General features: G+C 41.7%; 1 protein-coding gene across 1 annotated transcript; it reads right to left on the bottom strand.

Moving 5' to 3' along the window:
- Window positions 1-2110: 2110 nt before the first annotated feature.
- Window positions 2111-5249, bottom strand: LOC143883155 (uncharacterized). Its single transcript, XM_077386508.1, has 5 exons — window positions 5054-5249; window positions 4686-4948; window positions 3126-4466; window positions 2337-2738; window positions 2111-2119 (listed from the first exon to the last, which is right to left on the bottom strand). The coding sequence occupies exons 1-5, from the start codon at window positions 5247-5249 to the stop codon at window positions 2111-2113; spliced, it is 2211 nt and encodes a 736-aa protein (XP_077242623.1).
- Between the last annotated feature and the right edge of the window lie 6465 nt (window positions 5250-11714).

Genomic DNA, 11714 nt, shown 5'->3' on the forward strand with positions numbered 1-11714 from the left:
CGCAAAGCTAATGCTGCCTCAAGTCCTGCGATGCATGCTTCATATTCAGCCATGTTATTGGTGCACTCAAATTGCAACTTGATGGATAACGGAATGTACTCCTTCTTTGGAGATACCAAAACTGCCCCTATTCCTTGACCGTGATTATTGACAGCTCCGTCAAAATACATAAGCCACTTGGAACTCGGAGTCTCTTCTTCAATGTCCATGATCTCCTCATCAGGAAAATCAGCCTTCAGAAAAGCATTCTCCTCAACAGGAGCATCAGCCAACTGCTCAGCGATGACCCGTCCCTTAATTGATTTCTGAGTAACATAAGTGATGTCAAACTCAGACAACAATAGCAACCATCTAGCCGTTCTTCCAGTAAGAGCGGGTTTTTCGAACAAATACTTCAACGGATCCATCCGTGAGAGCAAAAATATCTTGTTCGACAGAAGATAATGTCTAAGCCTTTGAGTCGCCCAGACCAATGCTAAACATGTCTTTTCCAAGACAGTGTACTTGATTTCATACTCCAACATTTTCTTACTGATGTAGTAAATGGGCTTTTCTTTCTTAGACCCTGCCTCCTGCTGAGCAAGCATACAACCCATTGCTGTATCTGTGATGGACAAATACATCAACAATGGTTGACCAGGAATGACTGGGGATAAGACAGGAGGCAAAGACAAACACTGCTTGACCTTTTCAAACGCTTCCTGACATTCTTCATTCCATTTCTTAGAGGAATTCTTTTTCAATAATTTGAAGATGGGTTCACACGTCATAGTTAAATGAGATATGAATCTCCTCAAGTACTGCACTTTGCCAAGGAATCCACGAATCTGCTTTTCTGTCTTTGGTGGTTGCATTTCTTGGATAGCCTTGATCTTCTGAGGGTCCACTTCGATTCCTCTTTCACTGACCATGAATCCAAGCAACTTCCCTGACGTGACCCCAAATACACATTTATTAGGGTTCAAGCGAAGCTGAAACTTCCGGATTCGCTCGAAGAACTTTCTCAAAGCGATTGTATGCTCTGGCCGAGTCCTGCCTTTGACAATCATGTCATCTACATAGACCTCGACTTCTTTGTGAATCATGTCATGAAGAAGAGTAGTCGCAGCTCTCTGATAGGTGGCACCAGCATTCTTGAGACCAAATGGCATCACTCTGTAGCAATACGTCCCCCACTGAGTAATGAATGCCGTCTTCATCATATCCTCAGGCGCCATTTTGATTTGATTATACCCTGAGAATCCATCCATAAAGGATAAGAGTGCATGTCCAGCGGTATTGTCAACCAAGAGATCAATGTTCGGAAGCGGAAAATCATCTTTCGGACTGGCCTTGTTCAGATCTATGAAATCGACACACATCCTGACTTTTCCATCTTTCTTGGGCACAGGTACAATATTTGCAAGCCATTCAGGGTATTCAACTACTTCGATGAATTTCACTTCGAGTAGTTTCTTAACCTCGTCATGAACTTTCAACTCCCATTCTGTTTTAAGTTTCCGGAGTTTTTGCTTCTTAGGCTTGATGCCCGGGATTAGAGGTAATTTGTGTTGGACAATGTCCTCGCTCAATCCCGGCATGTCATCGTAAGACCAAGCAAAAACCTCCTTAAACTCTTTTAGCAAGGTGATTAATTCTTCACGCTCCTCAGGAGATAAAATTTTGCCAATTCGTATTTCCCGAATTAAGGTTTCATCACCTATATTTACAGTTTCAATTTCCTCTTCAAGTGGTTTAGCTCGTCGATTCTCCTCTTGTTGAATCATATATTTGATTTCAAGGGGAGTTTCGTCGGCTACCTCATTAGAGGGGGAGTCTTGATAAACATATTTAGTTACTTGATCAGGTTTAGAAGCAGGATCAGTAGAAGAGACAAGTACAGGAATGTAAGCAAAAGAATCTTTTATTTCATCAGAATGAATGATTACATCAGATGACTTGCCCACATCAGGCGTTACAGACTCTGAAACAGAATGAAAAAATAAGTCGACATCAGTATCGACACAATCAGAAATATACACAGACGAAGAATCAATGAATACGTCCTCAGACTTGGACTCGACACCATCAAGGACAGACTCGTCATCTACTCCAGAGGTAGACCCGACCTCTACAGTACCTGCATCAAAAGAAAAGTTAGAAATGACAGACTCTGGGACGGACTCAGAAACTGACACATATTTTGAAATAACTGACTCTTTTGAAGGGACTGGAACGTACTGAGGGATTACTTGGGGTATAACCTGTGAGGTCCAGTTATCCAGAGGTCCCTCGGCTGGGGTGATATAGTCCTTTGGGTTCAGAAAAGGTGCGTCTCTTCCAATCATAGCAATGACTGGTGCCTCGGTCTGAAACAAAGAATTCAGGAGATCTGGCTCAAAGTTCTCAACCCAATCTGAGTCTGATTCCTCTGTTACAACTGACTCCACAATCTGCTTACTGTAAAATTCCGCTGGCAGCTCATCCGCAAAGAAAATCTCAAGACCCAGCAGCTTGGTCCCATTCTCATCATACCATGGCTCTGAGAAACCATAATAAGGGCAATCAGCTCCCTCTTTTCGGAATCTACCATTCATGACTTTGCTGAAAGGGCCCATTGGAAACTCTAAGCCTTTGCGGCGACATTCTGCCCATTTAAACATGTAGGCTCTCATTTCCTGCACCTCCTTGCGAGTCGGCTTATATCCCAACCCAAACAACCCATCAGATGTTTTCAACTCGGGCCGCTCAGTCGGACCCTGCATATTCTTTCCCAAACCTGCCCCTGGGAGATACCCAAATCGGCGCATCATCTTGACTACCCGAGTATTGGTGCTAGAGAGAAACATAATTTCTTCACTCATAGCCTCTTTCATGGTGATAGCCGAAACTTCCACTGAAAATCCTGTCAGACTGATATCTCTTGTGTTTTCAGTAACAAGCTCTTGAGATATTTGTCCAACTTCTGGCTCGGGATCTCCTTTGACAGTGATCACCCGATTGTTTCGAATGAATTTCAGTTTTTGGTGAAGCGTAGAAGGGATAACTCCAACCTTGTGCAGCCAAGGTCGACCAAGCAACAGACAAAAAGAAGTCTTGATATCTAACACCTGAAATTCAATGTCAAAGGTTTCTCCTCCAATGACAATCTCAGTAGCCAATGTTCCAATAACATCTCTTCGAGTCCCATCATATGCCAGTATGCCTTGCTCAGACGGAATGAAGTCTTCAGGCCCAAAACCCAGAGTAGTGGCAGTGCTCAAAGGACACACGTTCAAAGCTGACCCATTGTCTACCAGTACTTCGGAGACTTTCTTCTGGTTGCAAAGCAGGGTAATTTTGAGAGGACGAGTATGGTCCTTCCCTTCTGACGGCAAATCTTCGTCTGAGAAAGACAAAGCTTTTGAAGCTTTGGTCATGGCTACCAGGCCGACCAACTCATCTGGAGTAATCTCAACAGATACTTGGGACGAGTTCAGCTCACGAAGTACAACCTGTCTGTGCTTCGGCGATGCCATCAATAAACCCCAAATGGACACATTAGCTTGTGTCTTCTTGAGCTGATTCAACAAATTGTCTTCTTCTTCCTCAAGCCTCTGTTTCTGTTTCTGATTGTCAACCCCTCTTGCAACCTCAGCTGGATTATCAACTCTGAGTTCAGCTGGCTTAAATACTCGTCCACCTCGTGTGACGTGGCGGAGTTCATCACATTGATCGTTCGGGAGCAACAAATCTTCATCTTCTATCTTAAGGGTGTAAGGGGTTTTTATTTCTTCTCCCTCATCATCACTCACCCTTAAGACATATAGAGATTCAGAATCTTTCTCCTCATCTTCACACTGGAAAATATATGACTGGTTTGATGGCCCAGCCACATCAGGATCGTTCCAGGATAAAACATATGGCCTTTCGGATTCTGCCAACTGATCTCCTTCTTCAAATTTCCAGACATAGGGTTCTTCGGATTCCACAGCACATATGAAGGAAGCCGGATCAATGATAGACTCCTCGGCGCAAATGACATTGACCGAGGATGGAGGCGGCATTGCATGCGTAGGAAGGGGGTTTCTAGTTACATTTGGTAACTCGATTGACAGTTCCTTCCTATCAATCATGTTTTGAATTTGGTGTTTCAAAGCTAAACACCTATCAGTAATATGGCCCGTGTTACGGTGGTAATCACAGAATTGATCTTCTCTCCAGGATCTTGGCAACGGGTTGGGAGGAGGTTTAATGTCAGGCAACTTGATCTTCTTGTCCTTCAATAGCTTCTTCAAAGCTACGGACAAAGAATACGGAAGGGGATCGAAATGACGAAGAGGCTTCTGCTCCATTGTCGGCCTTCTTACTTCAGTAACTACTCTGGGTGGTGGCGGCCTGACATAATTGACATTATGGATCTCTTTCGGCGCCATCACAGGTCGCTTCCCTTCTCTGCCATCAGATGGTACTCTAGATCTCAGGCCTTTAGCCAATGCATCTTCTATCTGAGTCCCAGTCTTAATAAGATGGTTAAAATCAAGGAAATATTGGATAGCCATATGGTGGTAATATTGTGGTGATAGATTTTTCACCACAATCTTGATCTGATCCTCATCTGACAACCGATGAGTCATCTGGGCAGCTTTCCTTCTCCATCTACGGATGAAGGAAGTGAAGGTTTCATTATGGCCCTGCTTCAAAGCCTTCAGATCTCTCTTGGTCACATCGATCCCCTCCTCCATGGAGAACTGCTCGACGAACCTATTTGCAATGTCTTCCAAGGTTCGGATCTCTTCAGACTTTAGGCTCAAGAACCATTTCTTAGCCACTCCAACGAGGGATCTAGGGAACAGAAGAGCAACTTGATCTGGAGATAAACCATGCTGTTGAAGGAGCGGAAGGACAGACATTAAGTGGCTTCTAGGACAACCTGTCCCATCGTACTTATCCATGTCCGGCACCTTGAATCTAGGAGGTAGTGTGACTCCTGGGTATAACATAAAATCTGCCATGTTCAACTTTTTCGGGCCTTGGAATTTTATGTTTTCCATTTCTTGGGCCAGCCTATCCATCCTATCCGATATTGCTTTGCCCTTATTGGCTCTATCTAGATTAGGATGACAATTCTCTTCTTCATACTGCTCATTATCAAGATCGTCTTCGACGTTCAAGACCGCAGGCCCGGCCATTGCAGGGGGGGGAGGAGGTATAACTGATGGGTGCTGAGCTACATGTTCTCTGGAAGTAGACTCTCTGTCATTTTTCAGACGTGCTATCTCTTCATTCATGTTATTCATCTGTTGGAGCATAGCCTTCATCATCTCACTCATCTCGGCCAAAGCATTTCCAGAGTCAGCCATCTGTGCGATAGGAAATTGGACGGGCGAAGGGATTTCCTGGAGATTGGAGAAAGGTAATGCAGGGGAGGTAAAAGAAATTGGTGAGGAAGAAAAACGACTCAGCCTGGAATCAGCGGACTGACGGGACCAGGTTGATTTTGAAACAAGGATTTTCTTAGGAGCAATGGTTGCTCAATCAAGAATCCCTGTAATGGAAGTATAAACACTAGATTAAAATTTTGACAATCGAGATAAACTATTTTGATCAAACAATGACAAAAGAGGCAAAAACACACTTTCATTAATAAAATTCAAATTGTGATTACAACGGATGAAAAATATTAATCTCTAATCACAACTGGATAAACAGACTGACAAAAATGGGAAATGCAGAAATCAGAATAACAAAACATGATACGGATCTTCAAGGCTCCTCAATCCGAGCCCTCCGACTTGCAGGTTCTTCCGATATTTCTCCACGTCGGAATTTGCGAGATAAGCCTAACCTCCTTTCTATATTTTTGTTTCCCCAAGCAGCCACAATGGATCGGATAAGGTCAGGAGTGAGATCTTCACAAAGAGGAGGGACTATGATTCCGGGAGGACACGGAATTCCCGTAATCTGGTGGAGAATTCGCATGGGTGCATAAAAGGAAGATTTCTCGGTACCCATGAGGTAAACAAATGAATGCGGGTAAGTGCTAGTAAAAACATGGAAACATGAATGACTTACCCAGCGAAACTGACTCTCCTCTACATGTTGCAACCAATTGTGCCATTCATCGATGGACTGAGGTTGATGGGCTATTGGTTTCCAGGTATGGAAATTCTTCAGGGTATATGGATTTTGGCTTTGTCGCTGAAGAATTTGAAGTTTTTCACTAAGCCAGACATACAACAACTTGACACATCCATAGAAATTGTCCTTGATCTCTTGGGAAGCAATAAGATCTAGTCCCAAGAAGGTCTCTGCTAACATGGTAGGGATAGGATTCCTCCCTTTGTTAATTTGGTCTACCATAGTTAACAAGGTTAACGGAGCAACACGAGGGTTTTTCCGAATGACATATCGCGCAAAGACACTAAAAATCAAAGCATTGCGTCGACAACTCTGAAAACGAGAGTTAGTAGGATCGACGTTTTCAGAAAAAAGGGTGATGAGGTTTTGAACTTGTACACACGTATCCGTTAAGCATGAAAGTGCATCAACGGTTTGATTTTTGAATAGCTTGCAAAAAATGGAATGAGAGGAATCTATGTTCGAAGATTGTATCCAAAGTCCATCTGTTGAGAGCTCTAATAAAGCACACCAATCTTCGAATATAGGACAAAGCTCGAATGATCCAAATCGAAAAACATGAAGATTAGGATCCCAGGATCTAGCGGCTGCTTGGAGAAACTTCCAATTTATATCGGAAACACTCAAATGACTGAAGGCACAGATGAACCGATCAGCCATACTCCTATCCGAGGATTCTAGCGGAAGAGCCCCAATAGTCTCGCTTATCCAGCCTTTCAACAAATTATTCGCCATGATTTAACCTAAACACAAAGAATAGGATGGGATAATTAGGGAATGGAGAATAACTTGGAATAAACAAAGAATAAAGATGGACTTAACCAATAATCACAAGAAGGATATAATTGGCGACATCAAATGTTCCATTGATGATCAAAGGTGATCAGAAACTCAGGGAAGAGACCACGGTCATAAAATGACAAAAGTAGATCATAGACCGGATCTAAATCTGAAAGGTGGACGACAAAAATGTACGATCAAGAAGATCAATAATGATAGACTATGGTCATAGAGACAGCAGACAAGCTATCGACCATATCTAAGACAGGACGAACAATAATTTGAGTAATACAACAAAAGAATGGATAAATGAGGTTTGCATTTGAAGGATGAAAACAGGTAATATTTATCATCACTGGGTCAAGGAATAAACTATAGCTATGAGTGTGACAGGTAGAAGCCACTAGCTAGGTTCAGATCTGAAAAATGAATATACACGATTGATTGATTCAAGCCCAGGAATCTCTACTAGAAAGTAGGTCCTGATCTTATAATCAAAAGATATATGGACAAAAATCTCAATGAATAGAGCAAAAGATAGGCTACGACCATGAGAGGGCAAGTAAAAGCCACTGGTCGGGTCTAGATCCGAAGAACGGACTGATATGACTAATTTGATTAGATAAGGAAGCCTCACTAATGAGTAGGCTCTAATCTGATAATCAAAATATAGATATATACATATATACCCTAACCAGGGGCACCAGCCCTAAATAATGATTCCATAGAGTCAAGAAGCTTGACTCAAGACAGACATGTGAGTGTATTAGGACTGCGTCTGTAGCCACATAAGGTGAACTGCAATAATCTATGAATAGGACATGGCTCCTAAATCTAAGCTCCAACATGTGTAAGCAACACATGTTCGTCCTTATATGAATGCAATATATATATAAGCACATGCAGATCCTAATTGGGTTTTACTAAATCAACAAATATATCCATGTACATAATATATGTAAAATGAAAATAGAGCTCCGGACTCTATCAGGTACTATGCATATGATCCATACTTTAAGTATATAACACAAGTACACCGAGTGTTATATACAGTATGCTTCATTGCTCACCGGCTGCTGTAAACACAAGTACACCGAGTGTTTACGACTGCAGCACTGGCGCATAGCTTGGTAATAGATACAACAGCACCATCTGGATAGTGATATCCCATGAGGCACGCATTATATCTATCCCGTGGAGCCAATAATAAGAAAATCAATAAAAGAAAATAAAGAACAAAATGATGTATGCTGTGCAGTGTGTGAATCCCTTATTTTAAACACCTATCTGGTGCCCCTGGATTCTAAGCAATTAAATTCCCATTTATAATGATTTTAGCTCAAAATTCTTCAAAATTAGCAACAAATGGCATTTTAACAGAGTTAGGCAATGTTCCAAGAACTCCCCAGCAGAGTCGCCAGCCTGTGGACCCCGATCCGAGAGAGTCGGCGGTGAGGGACGTGTGCCCCCACGCGAGTCAGTCTCAGGATCATCCACGTGAATGGAGAGCTTTACCAAGGAACTCTCGAAAGAATAATGCCCCTCACAGCATGAGTGGCGATACAAAGGTGAGATACCTCTCGATTCGGGGACTAGCCCAGATTCGAGGCGTACCTTAAACAAAAAAAGAGTCGCCATCCAAGGAAAAAAGCAAATGGGCCCTGGATCCCATACTATGCCCTGTTGCAACGGATAACCAGAGATATAAAATAAGGTTCGTGCCTGGTTACGAATTCGGAAGGTCTAAAGAGCACCTCATCCGCCCAAGTGCAAACACCTGGTCTTTTATGCCATTTACTTAATAATTTTGAAGAGCTTTGGGCGAAGATCATATGGAATGGGAATGAATATCTCCGAGAAGACGTCTATCTAATCATGCATGTCTCGGAGATGAAATCAAAGGCACACAAGATAAAATAAAAGAAACATGTGTCACCTAAGCATAGCTAGGTTATAAGTGACATGCCTAATGGGTGTCTAAGTTCTGATGAACAAATACATGCACGACACACCAAAAAAGTATAAGGTCTGCGCAATAAAGTAAGAAAACACTGCAAAACATAGAAACATGACTCGATACTATACAACCCTAAGACTCTAATCTATACCTAGGCCCGAGTCTTTAGATGATCTGATGTTCATCCAAAGAAGCCTACGTATCCCCGCCTCCACGAGAATCAAGGCAACGTAGTTCTTCGCACCTATTCTAAGCTATGATGCTTAAGACATCTAGACTTCTATCCTAGACTCGATCTAAAAGACCGGACTAGTTCTTAAAGCTTCTTGTATGATTATTTAAATTTCAATGGATTATAGATTTTAGGACACCCTATATGCCTTAACTAAATGCAGGTTAGCCCTAAGCTAATGCAGGTGGTTCCTATAATCTATGTGTAGCTAGGCTGTACGCCCTAAGGGAAACAATGGGATCACTAGCGTACCCAAGACTTAATCATCAGTCGGCGATATGAATCGCCACTGACTGGACGGAGGCGCTCCTATAACTCTAGGACAAACTCCTAACTCTAACACAAACACAAACAAACCACACAACACATCAAAGACAAACTCAAAACTCTAAAACTCTTTATCTAGGACAAACTCCTAACTCTAGAGGAAGATCTTGTTGAAAACAAGGTTTTGAAGATTTTTGGTATTTTTTCTTAAAATGGGTAAATGATTTATTTACAAAGGTTTGGCTGGACCTGAGATAAGAATCTCAAGCTGCACTACGTACCTCGTGGAAGAGGATCAAGCCAACGTAGTTCGAAACAGATTTCCTAACTACTCCTAATGACTCAAGATTTTTGAGATTTTTGGTTTTTTAGGTATTTTTGTTGTTTTTAAGTGTTTTTGACTCAAGGAGGACAAATCCTATCATCATAAGGGGAAGACAGACTCCTGATATCCCGCAAAGGTTGGACAGCATCCTATGCTTTGCGGAGGGAAATGAACAGAATAACAACTCTGCAAGGGTTGGACAGCATCCTATACCTTACAAGAGCGGATAGAAAAACACAAGATTTGATGAGAGGTTGGATAAAATCCTAACCCCTATGATGATAGGATTGACTCCTGAAAGAAAAAAACAGACTCTCTAGCTAAGGACAGACTCCTAGGCTAAGGACTGACTCTGAAAATAGGATTCTAAGAAGGAGGTGCTAATGAGACAAAGCCTGTCTCCTAAAAGAAAAAGAGATAAAGAAGGGTGCTAGTGAGACTATCAAGCTAAGATAAAGCTCACAAGTAACAAGGAAAAAGAGACCTCGCGCATATTTAGCAAAGGTAAAACATCCAGCCGGGCCGGACAGCTACCTAGCCCTAGGGTGCAACAAATGTGCAACCCAATACCCATAAGAGTAAGGGGTATGATGCCAAGCCGAGTAGGATGTTCTCCCAAAACCAAATGATGCACAAAGAGGAAGATGCTAATGAGACTGGGCAAGTCTCTTAGACATATAGGTAGGATAGAGAAAAATACTAACAAGGAAAAAGAGACCTTGTGCAAATTTGGCAAAGGTAAAACACCCAGCCGGGCCGGACAGCTACCTAGCCCTAGGGTGCAACAAATGTGCAACCCAATACCCATAAGGGTAAGGGGTATGTTGCCAAGCCGGGTAGGGTGTTCTCCCAAAACCAAACGACGCACAAAAAGGAGGGTTTAAGACTTATGAGACTAGAGGTAGTCTTCTAGAGGTTAACTCAGGTTGATTCATTAATGAGACAATGCCTGTCTCCAAAGATTTGGATCTAAAAGACTAGGCAAGTCTTTTGAGAAAATAGAATGCTATTCGGACTGTGCAAGTCCCCTAGAGATGGGCTTGGGCTAGCGCCTTCATCGCCCTTGCAACGAGAGGGAATTCTAATATCTAAAGAATTTAACAAAAATCAAAAAGACTGTGTTAGTCTATCAAAAAGAGAATAAAAGGCTACCAGATAATCGCAAATTTTATTCTAAGAATAAATCAAGTGCTAAGCAAAGAAAAATATACAATCTAATGGCAATCATAAAATGATAAATAACATTAATTAGTCCAGACCAGCCGCTGGATAGCCTAATAAAGTAAAAACAATATCAAAACACTTCAAAACCAACCACAAACCCCAATACGGGAACTCCAATGAAATCAGATGATGCCAAAGTAATCATCTGATATCATATACACATGATAATATTTCTAATCCCGCCTTGAGATCAGACAGTACCCATGTCGATAATATCGAATAGAGTAGTCATCTGATCTCCTTCTTCTTATTAACAATTTATTTAAATTAAAAGAAATGAGTATAATAAAAAAATGAAAGGAAATGAAATCTATGTGATCAATTATAAGTGCTATAAAGTGTAGGTAATGATGGACAGCAGCTATGTGTCTTTGAACTAAAAATATGGGCAGCAGCTATATGTAGCAATAGACAAAAATTAATGTATCTTTGAATTAAAATCTTGGGCAGCAGCCATATATAGCAGTGGACAGAAGTTATACGCTTGTGAAAAAAGAATTAATGAGTGGCATTTTAAACAACATACAACAGACAATCAGAGGACAGCAGACCAATCAATGGACAGCAGTTATACATATTTGAACAGAGTTAATGAGCAATTATGTGCATGAAATGAACCCCAACTATGGTTCCAACAGGGCAGAAATGTGCATTGAAATGAGTCAAACCAATGGCACAACAGGGCAGAAATGAGAGATGTCTATTAGCAATCACAACTATAAGAGGACTGTGCATATGAAAATTGTGAGGGCTGCCACTCATCAAATGGCCATTCGCCATGCACAAATGCATGAGTGACTCAAATCATTTCTAATGAAATCATTACTTCT

This window comes from Tasmannia lanceolata, unplaced genomic scaffold (genome assembly GCF_043159265.1).
Source record: "Tasmannia lanceolata isolate RefF3 unplaced genomic scaffold, GAP_Taslan_0.1 ptg000008l, whole genome shotgun sequence".
NCBI classification, from domain to species: domain Eukaryota; kingdom Viridiplantae; phylum Streptophyta; class Magnoliopsida; order Canellales; family Winteraceae; genus Tasmannia; species Tasmannia lanceolata.

What these genes read in the sequence shown, in the direction of transcription:
- LOC143883155 (XM_077386508.1), bottom strand. Translation starts at nt 5,249, where the DNA reads ATGAATGAAGAGATAGCACGTCTGAAAAATGACAGAGAGTCTACTTCC. An exon ending in CCATGGAGGAGGGGATCGAT is followed by an intron (nt 4,467 to 4,685) that starts GTGACCAAGAGA and finishes ACTGGGACTCAG; the next exon opens with ATAGAAGATGCATTGGCTAA. An exon ending in GAACATTGGCTACTGAGATT is followed by an intron (nt 2,739 to 3,125) that starts GTCATTGGAGGA and finishes AAGAATATGCAG; the next exon opens with GGTCCGACTGAGCGGCCCGA.